At 44.9% G+C, this 16,390-nt stretch overlaps 1 protein-coding gene across 1 annotated transcript in view; it reads right to left on the reverse strand.

Annotated features, from left to right (window-relative positions):
* The window catches only part of YIPF7 (Yip1 domain family member 7), a 104,889-nt gene that overhangs the window by 46,707 nt on the left and 41,792 nt on the right, over nt 1–16,390 (reverse strand). The window contains exon 3 of the mRNA XM_073583441.1: nt 15,355–15,536. Within this exon, the coding sequence (XP_073439542.1) occupies nt 15,355–15,536 (182 nt within the window). The remainder of the gene's footprint in view (nt 1–15,354; nt 15,537–16,390) is intronic.

Genomic DNA, 16,390 nt, shown 5'->3' on the forward strand with positions numbered 1-16,390 from the left:
CAACATCTTTATCAACGATTTAGATGAAGGAATTGAGGGTAAACTGATTAAATTTGCTGATGACACAAAGCTAGGAGACATAGCTAATACTAAAGAGAGAGAGAGGATTCAAAAAGATATAAACAAACTGGAGAAGTGGGCAGCAACTAACAGAATGGTTTTTAACAGGGAAAAATGCAAAGTACTACATCTGGGCAATAAAAATGAAAAAAGCATATACAGAATGGGAGGAATAGGGCTAAGCAACAGCACATGTGAAAACGACTTGGGTATACTATTAGATCATAAACTCAAAATGAGGAACGGTTACAGAATTTGGAAATGTTTAGCTTGCAAAATAGAAGTCTGAGAGGAGACTTAATAGCTGTCTACAAGGGCTGTCACATTGTAGAAGGATCATCTTTATTTTCATTTGCACAAGGAAAGACTAGAGGCAATGGGATGAAACTAAAAGGGAGGAGACAGATTAGATATTAGAAAAACTTTTTGACAGTGAGGGTGATCAATGAGTGGAACATGCTGACACGAGAGGTGGTTGTTACGATCGCGGATGCAGCGTGGCTTACCAGCGAACACTCCCACGTCGCTGAACCATAACGACGACGGGGTATGCGTCCCATGTGATCGTGGAATGTGGACCCACTGGGGTAGCGACCGAGGTCCGTGGCAGCTGAACTAGTGAACAAGATGGCCATAAGCAGAACTAAAAGGCACTGCACAACTTCAGGTATGAAGAAACATAAAGTTTACTTAAATGAAGAAAAAAGACATCCAGACACCAGGTTCTCGATTACGCACATCAAGAAGGATAAGTACCTCAGGTTGACAGATCAAGCAGGAGGTCATCACTGGTTGACGCAGTCCAGGGACTTCTGGCATGGGCATCCTAGGAGGACCTCTCTTGGCCCACAGGAGAGCCACAGGCACAGCAGGAGAACATCAGACACTGACCTCGGGCAGACTTCAGACGATGGCTAGGGTCATCACGGGTTGATGCAGTCCAGGGTTGACTGGCACAGGCATACCAGGATGGCCTCTCTCTCAGGCCTCAGGTGTAGCACAGGCACAGCAGGAGAATATCAGACACCAACCTCAGACAGTCTTCTGACAATGGAAGGAGCCATCATGGGTAAGACCCCAGGGAACCAGCAGGATGTCAGAACATAAGCAAGACATGGATAGCACAGGTCCAGGAACGTTGGGACTACAGCAGCGGGCATCAACTGGTCAGATCCTGGGCTCACTGGCAAAACTGTAACCGGGAAACAGAGCTGGAGACTCCCGAGAACCATGGAGGAGGAATCCATCCAGGAACACGAACGGGACCAACTCAAGACCACAGACTGGACATCTGGACACAGGCTGGACATCAGAACACAGACGGGACATCTGGACTCAGGCAGGAGACATCAGGACACAGGCAGGACATCAGGACACAGGCAGGACATCAGGACATCGGCAGGACATCAGGATTCAGGTAGGATATCAGGACATCAGGGCATGAGCTGGACATCAGGGCAGAAGCCAGACATCAGGGCATCAGAGCACAAGCCGGACATCAGGACATCAGGGCACAAGCCGGACATCAGGACATCAGGACTCGGACACAAGCCGGACATCAGGTCTCAGGCAGGACATCTGGATATCAGGGCACACGGCGGACATCAGGACACCAGGTCTCAGGTAGAACATCTGAACATCAGGACATCAGGGCACAAGGCGGACGTCAGGATATCAGATCTCAGATAGAACATCTGAACATCAGGCACAAGGCAGACATCAAGACATCAGAACTCGGATCTCAGATAAAACATCAGAACATTGGCATCGGACTCCGGACATCTGGCAATGATCAACAGGCACCGGACATCAGGCCGTGGACATCAGGCTCCGGACATGAGGCTGCAGTCATCAGGCTCCGGACATGAGGCTGCAGTCATCAGGCTCCGGATATCTGTCAGCGATCGGCAGGCTCCGGGCATCAGGCAGCGAAGGATAGGATCCGGACATCTGGCGGAGGACGTCAGGCACCAGACATCTGGGAAGGGTCGTCAGACACCGGACATCAGGCTGCGGTCATCAGGCTCCTGACAAGAGGCCACAGTCATCAGGCTCCAGACATCTGGCAGTGACCTAAAAAGGAACTCAAGCGGTCAGGTGCAAGCACCGCCGGGTTGGATTGGAGTCGGCCGGGGATTACATCGAATAACAAGCAGAGTACAGCGTAGTAGAAACTCAGCAGGAACACTGGACTCCAACTTCAAAGATGAACCCAGGTTTGTTCACAGAAAGTCAGTTAGCAAAAAGTCACAGTCACTGGATTCAAGACACTGAAGGACTTCAGGAACAACACACAGCAGGAATCAGGACAAGGGCTTTGGTACCAACACATAGACAGGACAAGTCCAGGAACTCAGACATCAGCTGTCCCAAAGCTGATAACAGACAGAATAGAAAAGGATCTGGGTACTCAGCCCCCAGAGCAGGCGGAAAAACAGGCATCAGCTTTCCTAGAACTGAACGCAGGCACGACAGGAGCTGAACACCAAACATACATGGCAAGACTCAGAAACATAATGCGAAGCTCAGGCAACGCCCCACAGGGCAGGGGAACTTTATATAGGAGCTCCCCCACAGCGATAGGCTGGGAACAGCAATTCAAGCACACACCCATTCCACATAAAAGCAGGGGAGATGTGGCCACGCGCACCTTAAGCTCAGCCAGAAACAAATCAGCATAGCAAAGGAAACCTGGCAGCGGCTGCAAGCCTGAACACAAGTGGTAAGTCATGCCCAACTGCAGAGGATCTTGCAACCCGCAGGTAGCTTCCACAGAGGCAGCCAGGGACCACACATGCGGGTGGTCATGCAGCACAGCGGAGACACTCACGTATGTATGGCTACGCAGCGGAATCGGGAACTGAGCAGCATCCATACAGGTAACTGACAACAGCACTCCAGCTCATTATGGGAAAAAGAGCAAAGGGTTAAAGCAGAGATATGTAGAGTAAAGCTGGTTAAATAGAGTACAAACACAGCGGCATTACAGTGGTGAATTCTCCTTCAATGGAAATCTTCAAACAGAGGCTGGACAGACATCTATCTGGGATGATTTAGTAGTGAATCCTGCTTTGAGCTCTACCATTCTATGATTCTAATTACACAGCTCTTTTCACCCCTTCCCAAAATGTGACATTTAGGTATATCATACTTTGAGTGCCGGTGTATGGATCGAGCTCAGGAGCTGAGCCTGCACAACACACAGTGGGCAACGACTAAGCCAGCAACAATTTTTAAAAGCATTGACTAGAGTTTAGATTGCAGCAGTTAAATAAATGCTACTGTTAGTATCTGATAACAGCATATATAAGTGGTGCGATCCTGGTAGCACACAATTTGGGCCATCGACTCCTCTATTGCCACACAATCACGGTGTGCTGATGAATTTCCTGTCCTTGCCACCTTGGTAATCCTAGGAGACAATCATTTTTTTCTATATACTGCAATACTGTGGTATTGCGATATATAGAACAACTAAGAATATTGCAAACATGAATTTTCTGACCATCCTTGTAATCAACAGCAGAAACATTTAGGAGACGAGTATTCTGGATGGGCGAAGCATTCAGACAGAAGACGAGTGGCCTGCTACCCCAAGAAAGAAATGGTGACATAACACTGCAAATGTATTAATGACTGTAAATCTACTAGGATAGAATAACTTGGTATATATATATATATACCTGTCTTAACGGTATATATATTGTTGCGGTCATGGCTGGGCTGAACAGTCTTATGCCCAGTCATGACACATGTGGATTTGTGGATCCACTGTGCCACGGGGCCGGACCTACCCAGGAAGGGGCATAACTTAGCGGCTACCTTAGTGTTCACTGGAGCTTCTAGCGGTTAGGTCAGGCTTGTGCAGTAGGTAGCCACCAGGTACCACTCCTCGGCAAAACCCGGTACTGAAGCTGCTACCCCCAGGGGTCAGGTACCCTGACACTACTTTAGGGTTTAGTTCAGACATGCTATTCTAGGATTCAGTATCATGGTTTGGCCACTCATGGACCGGGAAATAGTGTTCATGCACTTGACGCACTTGAAACAGGGGACTTCAGGAATAGGACTTGCCGTGCTGGGACCAGGGGACAATGTTCAGGCGTTGGCCACTCCAGGACCAGAGGACAGTGTCCAGGCATTGGCAACTCCGAGACCACGGACAGGGTTCAGGTACTGGCCGCCCCAGGACCAGGACACGAGGTTCAAACTTTGACTGCTCCAGGGACAGGGGACAAGGTTCAGGCAGTGGCTCCTCCAAGACGAGGGGACAACGTTTCAGCACTGGCCGCTTTGGGACAAGGGGATGAGGCTCAGGCACTGGCCGCTCCAGTAACAGGTGACAAGGTTCAGGCCCTGGCCGCTATGGGACCAGAGGACATGGCCATAGTACTGGCCACACCGGGACTAGGGAACTAAGGATAGTTGAGCGAAACAGGTCGGTCAGATTCAAAAGTCGCCGACTTTCGCCAAAGTCGGGATTCATGAAACGAAACCCGACCACAGTGTGAAGTCGGCCATGCGGTCGGCGACCCAAGCGCCAAAGTCGAGTTTCGCCGAATGCTTGCACGTGACTTTTTTCAGCCAATGAGAGAAGCAGAGTAGCGTAGCGGGAGCGTAGCTGGAGTGTGAGTAGGAGAGGGAGAGAGAGAAGAGAGAGAGAGATTTCGCCGCCTCTAGGTTTAAAATTCATGCCAGGTGTGCTTACAGTCCTCCACTCACTGCCGACTTTTCTCCCCATTGACTTGCATTGGGTTTCGTGTTTCACGACTTTTCACGAATTTTCCCTATAGTCGGCCGATTTTGTTTGACTCGACTTTTGAGAAAGTCGGAGTTCATGAAACCCGACTCGACCCTAAAAAAGGCAAAGTCGCTCATCTCTACTGATCACACAAGGACCAGATTAAGGACACAGGACTGGCCACACTGGAACCAGCGGACCTCACAACTCACTAGCAGTACACCTTACTAACTAATGATTCACTAAGTTGCTTGGCGACTCCCTAGGGGAGAGGGAGTTTTTTTTAAACAAGATGCCTCCCAGCCATTGGCTGGGAGCCATCTTGCAGGTGTATTACTTATGCTTTATGCTTCTCAGCAACTTGCTGAGAGCATTTAGCATAATGCACTCTGCTCCTTTAAGAACTAGGAAGCGGACACTGGTGTACTAAGCATATTACTGGACTACGGCGCGCAAACATTGAAAGCAGGAAATACAAGGAAGCAGGGGATCATGCCACGGGGCTGGGGCAGTGAGTAAGCCGGCATCCCTGAATGGAAAGGGAAGGGGACACCATGCAGGGCCATCAGCAGCAACGTTATATATACACTGTTAAGACAGTCCTTCTTTGCTCCGAAAGATGGGTTATGGCTTATTTTCAGGATATGTCTTATTTTTTCCGTGAATTACAATCTATATTTATTCTTCAACAAAAAATCAACATTTATGCAACTATAATCGTGTCAACAATGTCATCACACACACGTTACACATACACGTGTATATACACATACTGCACATATACATGTATAAACACATTGCACATAAACATGTAAATATACCCATGGTGGGCCGCATGGTGTTGTGCTCACAGCCCAACACCATGCGGCCCTCCAAAGAAATTCGACCCCAAAGCATTACTGACCACTGTCAAACCGGTCATGCTGAAGGATGTTGCAGGTAGCAAATCGCTCTCCACAGCGTCTCCAGACTCTGTCACGTCTGTCACATGTGTTCAGTGTGAACCTGCTTTCATCTGTGAAGAGTACAGGGCGCCAGTGGTGAATTTGCCAATCCTGGTGTTCTGTGGCAAATGCCAAGCGTGCAGCACGTTGGGCTGTGAGCACAACCCCCATCTGTGGATGTCAGGCCCTCAGACCATCCTCATGGAGTCGGTTTCTAACCGTTTGCACAGACACATGCACATTTGTGGCCTGCTGGAGGTAATTTTGCAGGGCTCCGGCAGTGCTCCTGTTCCCCCTTGCACAAAGACGGAGGTAGCGGTCCTGCTGCTGGGTTGTTGCCCTCTTATGGCCCCCTCCACATCTCCTGGTGTACTGGCCTGTCACCTGGTAGCGCCTCCAGCCTCTGGACACTACGCTGACAGACACAGCAAACCTTCTTGCCACAGCTCGCATTGATGTGCCATCCTGGATGAGCTGCACTACCTGAGCCACTTGTGTAGGTTGTAGAGTCCATCTCACTACCACAAATGTGAAAGCACAATCAGCATTCAAAAGTGACCAAAACATCAGCCAGAAAGCATTGGTACTGAGATGTGGTCTGTGGTCCCCATCTGCAGAACCACTCCTTTATTGAGGGTGTCTTGATAATTGCCAATAATTTCCATCTGTTGTCTATTCCATTTGCACAACAACATGTGAAATTGATTGTCAATCAGCGTTGTTTCCTAAGTGGACAGATTGATTTCACAGAAGTTTGATTTAGTTGGAGTTATATTCTGTTGTTTAAGTGTTCCCTTTATTTTTTTGAGCAGTGTATATGTATGTATGTATGTATATATATATATATATATATATATATATATATATATTCACTTATATTTGTTCTGTGTGTAAACATTATATTTGAATATGGTATGTAATGATATTATGGTATTCAATGAAGAATGAAAAAGAAGAGATTGGACAAGGAAATGACATCACAATTCTTTTTTTTGTTAAATAATATGTCTTTATTTAGTGTGCAAATCCGCAGAGAAAACCGCATGAAAATCTGCATCAAAACTGCTTAAAAAACACGCGGTTTTCAACTGCGTTTTGGGCCAAGAGAGGAAGAATCCGCTCAGAATTTTACAAAAGCAAATCCACAACGTGCGCACATACCCTAAAAGTCCCGAAAATACAGCGCAGGATGCTTGTAGGTTTGTGAACAGCATTGCAGCATAGCAATGCAATAAAACAGGTAGTGCTAGCTAACAATTACACAAATGTACAATATGCATGTTATCTGCAGCGTGCTCTCCTGGATTTGTCTTGGCACAGTTACAGATGAGCACGGTCACATCTAGCAGACATACGGCAGCGGTGACACAGCTGACGGCCCCGGGCACAAATTTCTCCAGATATGCACTCACATATGTCTGTGAAAATACAGCTGCATAGTACTGATATATCCGTTGTGACACATACAAACTCCATACAAGGATAGATAATTATATTGAGTTTCTTTTTTTAATCCAGACTATTGAAGTGGATACATCCCCTCCATATCCTGCGCCCTGACTCCAGACAGACAGCAGCCTGGGCCGTCCCTTCATGAACTTGGAATTACAAGACTTCTTGTCATCTTGCATTTAGAAAATATTTTATCCTCAAACCTTGTTTAGCAGGACAGATGGTGTTCCCTGCTAAGGCTGCCGGGTCTGATCTTTTCTGCACTTTAATGGATAATCTGCTTCTTATTCCAGCTGTTGTCTTTGATTATTCTTCAATGTTGTGGTCACTCATCGCTTCTTGTACTGCTGTGTCCTCCTTTACGATGTAAAACAATATATCTCACTCTAACAGACACCCGGTGTACATTATGATATGTTACCGCAACACTTCTGGTGCTTGTACTGATCACGGACAGCGACACAACGGCTACAACTAGGTCCCATCATTTAGCGTTGTGTCCCCCTTTCCATTTTTTGTCACTAACAGAACTGGAGGAAGGGGAAGAGAAACTTGTCCTTAGTCATTCATTCTCAATATAATCAAAAAAGGAGTAAATTACAAATCTCAAGAACACAGTATATAAAGAATAAGTTTAACCCCTTATTGATTAATAATAATCAATTCCATCAGTAGGTTCAGATGAAGCACAATTGCTACACCTCTGACCTATAGCAAGGTGCAAAATTACTCCCTCAAAAGGAGCTCAACTTCTTCTACTCAAGGACATTTAGGAGAGATTTAATAGTTTTTATTAGTAATTTAGTGATTATGTTTCAGAAAGTTAAAACTATTCTAGCAATGTAATTTTCCAATATAATTTTCCAATATACCGTATATACTTGAATACAAGCCGACCACAGTATAAGCCGAGGCACATCATTTGGCCATGAAAAACTGGGAACACGTATTGACTCAAGTATAAGCCAGGCATGCATTGTCCCCTCATCCCTATTATTGTATGCTTGGCTCTTCATCCCTGACATGGTATGCATGGCTCCTTATTATCCCCGTCCTTGTCTGCATGGTTCCTCACCCCTGTCTTGGTCTGCATGGCTCCTCATCCCTGTCTTGGTATGCATGGCTCCTCATCCCTTTCTTGGTATGCATGGCTCCTCATCCCTGTCTTGGTATGCATGGCTCCTCATCCCTGTCTTGGTATGCATGGCTCCTCATTCCTGTCTTGGTATGCATGGCTCCTCATCCCTGTCTTGGTATACATAGCTCCTCATCCCTGTCTTGGTATGAATGGTTCCTCATCCCTATCCTTTAATGCATGGCCGCTCATGAGAAAAGCATAAAAAACCTTCTACTTACCTTCCCTGCGCACCCTTGCAGCATCTTATTGTTCCGGCTTCCAGCAGCTCCTGCGGCCGAGCGATCACATGATCCCGCTCATTAAGGTAATGAATATTCACCTCTCTCCACTCAGCCGGGACACATGATCACCTGGCCGCAGGAGCTGCTGGATGCTGAAACAACAAGATGCTGCAAGGGCACACAGGGAAGGTAAGTAGGAGTTTTTTTTGTTTTTTTTTACAGCTGCTGGAAGCTGGTGGGGGAGGGGGAGCAGTGGGTCACAGGAGGCAGGAGCTAGCGGCTCTGGCTGTAACTGCGTGTGTTATTAAAGAAATAAATATTCATTGCCAGTGCAGTGAATATTCATTTCTCTTTAGCAGTGGGCACAGTTACAGCCGCAGCCGCCGGCTCCTGCCTCCTGTGACCCGCTGCTCCACCATTCTCCCTCCGGCTTCTGGGACAATGACTCGTGTATTAGCCAAAAGGGGGCATTTTCAGCACAAAAAAATGTGCTGACAAACTCGACTTACACATGAGTATATATGGTAATTTGTGTGAAGTCTCCTGCCACATGAGAATCATTGGGGTGTATTCATTATTATGTGAGAAACACAAATACACGTAAAGGGGCTGAACAGTGAGTACAACTCTAGCCCATATACCCTATTAGCTAAACTGCTAATTATCACCTGACCAAAAAATTACTAGCGTTGTTTTGATATTTGGTTTTTCAATGGCTTTTTAAACTTCAGCTGGCTCTATAGTTATGTAATAAGTGTATGCTCAGAGACCCTGTTTATGATCCCTGGTGTCCATTTGACCTGCTTCTGCTGTTCATCATCCCTGTGATTCAGAACTTATTTTTTACATGTTAGAAGTTGTGATCGGTAGAAATCCAGGTATTGAGACTTCCAGCAATTATGGAAGCAACAGAGCAGAAGCACTTGATGATTGCTCTACCCAACGCAATGAGATTGGCTCAGCTCAACTCTACTAATATCACCTAATAGATGTGGCTTTGCTAAAACTCCAAAAAGCCAATCTCACCTGAAGGGTCAGAGCATTCATCTGGGGGACTTCTATTTATTTGGTGAAGGTCACAGAATCTTGTTCCACATCAATCAAATCTTTGTCCTGAAATTTTGCGAAGGCCTGGATGATACTGCCTCCTTTTCTCGCATACCTTTTAATGGCTAAATGACAAATAACACCCCTCAAGGTTTCAACCACTGTGAAGTCTCAATTTTGACTATTTATAAATAATGTAAGCACAGATAGTAATGCCTACAGTCTCTAAAAAAGATATAGTCACATAAAATACTGCCTACTGTCTCTATAATTGATATAGTCCTACCTAAATAACTCACCGCTTTCCCTCTCTGACCACAACATTCTCTCCTTCATGCTCACAATTCCTCGCCCACCCCAGCTCACTCCTACTTACCTCACAGTCAGAAATCTACAAGCCATTAACACTCATACACTTGCAGACTCCCTACACTCACTGTCCCCAATCTCTTCTTTTTCTTGTCCTGAACTGGCTATACATCACTACAATGACACTTGATCAGAAGCACTCTGGACCAAGTAGCTCCCCTCACCCTCAAAACCTCCAGTTACAGAGTAAAACAGCCCTGGCTCACATCTCAACTTCTCCAGCGATGCTCTAGGAGTGCTGAACGCTTATGGAGGAAAACCATCACACCAGTAGACTTCATCCACTTCAAATTTTTGTTAAGAACCTATAACTCTTCCCTTCACCTCGCCAAACAGACCTACTTCACCACCCTTATCTCCTCACTAGCCAACAACCCCAAGAAACTTTTTGACACCTTTCACTCCCTTCTAAGGACAAAAGCACAAGCCCCTATCACAGATATTCGTGCTGATGACCTGGCCTCCCACTTTATAGAGAAAATAGATAACATCTGTCAGGAAATCCTCTCCCAGCCACCAAGTGCTGTGACTCCCATCCCTCCCTGCATTTCCCCTGGCTCACTCTCTATTTGATCCCATCACAGAAGAAGTCTCCAGGCTCCTCTCTTCTTCTAGGACAACTACATGCACAACCGACCCCATTCCCTCACATCTCTTCCAGTCTCTCTCTACAGTTGTGACAACTCACCTAACTACAATCTACAAAACTACAAGTGATATAGTCAGATAGTACTGCCTAATGTCTCTATAAGTGATATAGAGACAATAGGAAGTACTATCTAAATGATATAGTAGCATATAGTGCTGCTTACTGTCTCTATAAGGCCAGAGCACACTACCATTCAATATGGCCGAGTGCTATGCGATAAAATATACAGCACTCAAATATCACCTGAGTGTGGTGAGATATACACCGACGTCAGCAGTGAAGGAGATGGAGAAATTAATTTCTACTACTCATCCTCAGCTGTGCTCCAATCCTCTCTGCACGAGAGGATTGGAGCACAGAGCACTGACAATTGGTACAGCAGAGCAGGAGCTGAAAATAACTTAGTAACATGGTTAGCAAGGCCGAAAAAAGACATTTGTCCATCCAGTTCAGCCTATACTCCGTCAGAATAAATCCCCAGATCTACTTCCTTCTAAAGAACCTAATAACTATAAGATACAATATTGTTATGCTCCAGGAAGAGTTCACCGTCACCACCTCCTCAGGCAAGGCATTCCAGATTCTCACTGCTCTAACAGTAAAGAATACTCCTCTAGACACAGAGAATGCTCCCTTGCTACCATCACCTTCCTTGGTATAAACAAATCCTCAGAGAGATATTTGTACTGTCCCCTTATATACATATACATGGTTATTAGATCACCCCTCATTTGTCTTTTGTCTAGACTAAATAATCCTAATTTTGCTAATCTCTCTGGGTATTGTAGTTCCCATCCCCCTTTATTATTTTTGTTGCCCTCCTTTGTACTTACTCTAGTTCCATTATATCCTTCCTGAGCACCGGTGCCCAAAACTGTACACAGTACTCCATGTGTGGTCTGACCAGGGATTTGTACAGAGGCAGTATAATGCTCTCATCATGTGTATCCAGACATCTTTTAACGCACCTCATGATCCTGTTTGCCTTGGCAGCCGCTGACTGGCACTGACTGCTCCAGGTAAGTTTATCATTAACTATGATCCCCAAGTCCTTCTCCATGTCTGATTTACCCAGTGGTTTCCAGTTCAGTGTGTAATGGTAATACTGATTCCTTCTTACCATGTGTATAACCTTACATTTATCATTATACACAGGGGAAAAAGGAATCAATATCACCATTACACACTGAATGGGAAACCTACTGCCTACTGTCTCCCCTTTAAGAGTACAGTAAGTATGACTGTAGGCACTTTCATTTTTTCACATGTCCCTCTGCACTAATTAAGAGATACAAGTTTTCCTTGATTTTATTAAAAAATCATAGTATGTTATTCATTTCACCTATCTATGTATAACTGGTGATCAAAAAGACAAAGTTGAATTCTCTTTGTAAGTTCTACACCCTTTCAAAATGCCTATAAAGGGGACAATAACTGAGATGTCATCCTTAAAGTATCACTAAAGTGATTTTTTTCATATTTGCCCCTGTTAGTCATCATTAATGTCAGTGTCATGAAGGTAGCAAAATACTCACAGGTCAAAGTTTTCTCCCAACTTCAGCGGTGCTCTGATTGGTTTCTACATCATGTGGCTGCATTTGTGAGCTGCTGAGTCACACAACGGTTGCCGGGTGGAGCAAAGTTGGTCACTTTCTAAATTTTCTTTATAAAAGTCTATTATACTCAGAACGAGGCCACCGGACCTCAGAACGTGTCCACAGGACCTCAGAATGAGGCCTCCGGACCTCAGAACAAAGCCAGAGGACCTCAGAATAAGGCCACCGGACCTCAGAACGAGACCAGAGGACCTCAGAACGAGACCAGAGGACCTCATAATGATGCTACCAGACCTCAGAACGAGACGAGACCACCGGACCTTCTTCTGAGTCTCATAGATTTACATTTAGAGGGTAACCGCTGATACACACGCAGATCCAGCAGGTGACAGATGGGTCACGTGGTGATGGAGGACTGGAGCGCCACTCAAGCCGAGAGAAGGCAGCAACTGCTGAATATGTTACCACTTTCATGATGCATAATACCTAAGAAAAGGGCAAATTAAGAAAAATAAAATCACTGGAGTGGTACTTTAAACCCACAGATGTCCAGTGATACCTTACATCAATACATAATACTATTTCATGTAAAAAGATAAATGGAAAATGAAGTGGGTTAATTTCTGTTCCGGCGTACAAATGTGGTTTAGAGCTTTTTGGACTGAAAAGCAATAACATATTCTTTCAGTAATGGGCCAACCGATTCATATCACTCTCCAACCATTTTCTGTAACCGTCTGCTTCACGTGTTAGGCTGGCAGCCAACAGAACATAAATCAGTCACATTTTTTGTCACTTCCAATGAAAAGGTTGCACCTGACAATTCTATCAACTTCACGGGATGTGAAATTGGGACAAATGATACAAGCAGCAATCCTTAGTTTGATGGGATAGCTTTGTCATAATGATACATGACTTTTTATTTATCAGAATCACTTCTGTTTCTACAGAACATATGGATACCCAGATAAGGAAAAGTGATCCATTATGTTAACTTCTTTGATGTAACTGTTTCCGAAGAAGATACTTAAGGCCCTTTTACATTTAGCGATGCACCAGCGATCCGACCAGCGATCCGACCCGGTCAGGATCGCTGGTGCATCGCTAAATGATCGCTAGTGAGCTTTCATACAGAAAGATCTCACAGCGATGCAGCAGCGACACAGCGCATGATACTCACCTTTCACACACAGCGATCCTGACGTCCTCCCGCCCGCGTCCACGCGTCGCTCGTCGTCACAGCAGGAAGTCTCAGCAGGAAGCGCCCGACGAGAAATGGAGCCGGACATTCTCGCGCGATCAGCGATGGACAGCGGGGAAGCCGGTCGTTGGCAAGTATCACACATAGCGATATCGCTAGCGATATCGCTATAACGTCACAAAACCAGTGACGTTTTAGCGATATTGCTAGCGATATCGCTTAGTGTAAAACCCCCTTTAGGTAATTTCTCTAAAGCCCAAAATTTCTCTAAAACCCAAAATGATAACATATACTATTTACTGTATAATGCAGAAAACATTGAGACCCTCACAAATCTGAATGTTTCTCAATTACTTTTCACATGGAGCAGTGATACATGGCAGGTCAAGACTTGAAATGCTCCCCCACCCCATATCAAGGCCACAATTGTTCCAGCTGACATACATTCAACTACCGAGATGAAGTAGTTACAATTTGTGGTTTTTTCTTTTTCAAAAATATTTTGTAATATTGTTTTTGACGAGGAATTTGGTGCGGATCTGCTAAAGAAAACCTTCACTTGGTATATTTTTAGGCTGATTTTCCCTGAAAAAGTGCTTAAAAAGTGCCAGAAAAAAAGTATCATAATGCACAGCGATGTCAAAATGGCACTGCAGTGCACAGGTTCCATTTTATGTCACTTCTTTTAACTGCGACAAGGTTTGGAATCGCTAAGGTGCTTAGAAGATGTGACATGCTTATTCTTCGGGTGGCTTTCGACCAGAGCCACCTGCTCTATATACTTTACAGTTTAGAGCAGTGGTTCCCAAACTCCAGTCCTCGTGGACCCCAACAGGTCATGTTTTCAGGATTTCCTTAGTATTTCACAGGTGATGGAAGTATCATCAAGGCATCCGGAATTCTCTCACATGTGTAACACTATGGAAATCCCGAAAACATGACCTGTTGGGGTCCGCGAGGACTGGAGTTTGGGAACCACTGGTTTAGAGCATAAGACACCGGTGACTCGACCACTGCAAAAAAAATTATGGGAGAGCCACCAGCGTAACCACTTCAGGAGGATGACTGCCAGCATTTTCCTGTGGCTCCTCTACCTAGGAAAACACTGCGATTGGGTCTAAAGGACGCCATATACACCTATCCTTAGAATGTATGGCGGCTCAATTGTTAGGGTGCCATACAGTATGGCAATTATACGCAGTCACAACATGCTTTGGCTATGTGTACACTATATGTCCATAACCCATATAGAGAGGCATCCGCAATTTCTGGGTAAGGTGTCGAATAACATAAGTATTTTTTCCCGAACACTTTAAATGCAAATTGTGTTGGTGTTTGGGCTTTGCCTGCTAATTTCTAATTTGCCATTTGTTGTTTTTGTGCTGTGTGATGTGTTTAATGCCCCATTACCTTTTAAAAGAATTTTATAAACCTCTGCTACCAATCCCGCAAAGTCTAATCTTACCTTTACACACACAAACAAAACAACTCCACAGTAGTAAGATCCTTCAACCAATTAAGGGGGTCCCTGACCAGAAATCTCATTTATTTTGCAAAACCAGAGAGCGGAGAGTTTATCTCTGCAGGACCCATATAACCTATTAAATTCAACATAAATTGTGCACTTCTTTATTTCCCCAGTGGTAGCGCTGCAGTATATTGAACACTTGCCTATAGGTATGTAAACACTAGGGACATTGCGATCAGGGATTCATTGTCCAAACAACCACCATAATCATCCTTACTTGTGCATTGAATTAGATTTTACATAGTAGTTATTCATGATTTTCTAGACCTATACCTTGATATTGAGGTCCATATTTTATATTATTATTGATTCGTTTGGAATGGGTTAAAAAAAATTATCTATTTTTTAGATATTTACTACAAATCTTAAAAGGAAAATATGAACAAACAAAAGAATATAACAATAATGAGCTTATTTCCTATACTGTATATATAACATTGTTACTTACCGTAGAGAAAACAAAATGGCAAAGCAAGAAAGTATCACCATAGGCAGAAGGCAGTAACCTAAGACACTGGCAACACATCCATGAGAGACACCTGTGATGCTCATCAGATTTAACAAAGCGTGAATTCCCACACAGCTAAGAATACTCATTGTGTACACATAGCCAAAATGGATCTTTCCTGCCTGCAGACAAAAGCAACATTTTAGACTGAATGCGAAATTGTTTGTTTTTTTTTTTAATGAAAATGCAAAAGGAGAACAACTTTATGTATTGATTTTCTCTTTATTGTTTGGAGCTATTGCTTTCCTTATGAGGTTTCAGTAGTTTTAGTTAGTGCCGCAGTATGTGCTTCAAATGATTCTGCTGAATACAAATGTATAAAATAAGTTATCCCTAACCAAATAATTCTGAAATATTAACATATTTTTCAGATTATAAGACGCACCTCAAATTTTGAGGAAAAAAATACTTTATTTTAATAAAATGATTGTGCTTCTTATAATACATGCATCTTATTGCTTACCGGGGGGGTGGTGGCTGAGGTGAAGCCGGGCCCCAGGGTCGCTTCTAGAGGAGGCAAGATTGGAGCGTTGCTGCAGGCTGCAGGTTGGCATGAGGGGGTGTTCGGATGTGCGGTGCACCGCTGCGGGTGTCTGGTGCTGCAGGTGTCTCCCGAGATCTTGGTGCTGAGATCTCCTTCTGCGCATGCACCGCCCCTGACAGCCATTTTCCCGGAGTCAACCGCATAGGAAACGATGGGACAGCAGGGGCTCTGGCCTTTCACAAAATGCAGCAGCATCAGACACCCACAGCAGCATCCGACACCCGCAGCAGCACCGGAGACACCCGCAGCAGCACCGGAGACACCCGCAGCAGCAAGCCACACATTGGAACACCCCCCATCCCGGCCTGCAGCAATGCTCCACTCTTTCCTCCTCCAGCCGCGACCCTGGGACCCTGCTCCACCACGGCCGGTAAGGTATATCCGAATTATAAGACACCCCCATTTTCCCCCCAAATTTGTGTGAAAAAAGTG

Source organism: Dendrobates tinctorius, unplaced genomic scaffold (assembly GCF_039654945.1).
Source record: "Dendrobates tinctorius isolate UK_male_01 unplaced genomic scaffold, ASM3965494v1 ptg000079l, whole genome shotgun sequence".
Taxonomy (NCBI): Eukaryota; Metazoa; Chordata; class Amphibia; order Anura; family Dendrobatidae; genus Dendrobates; species Dendrobates tinctorius.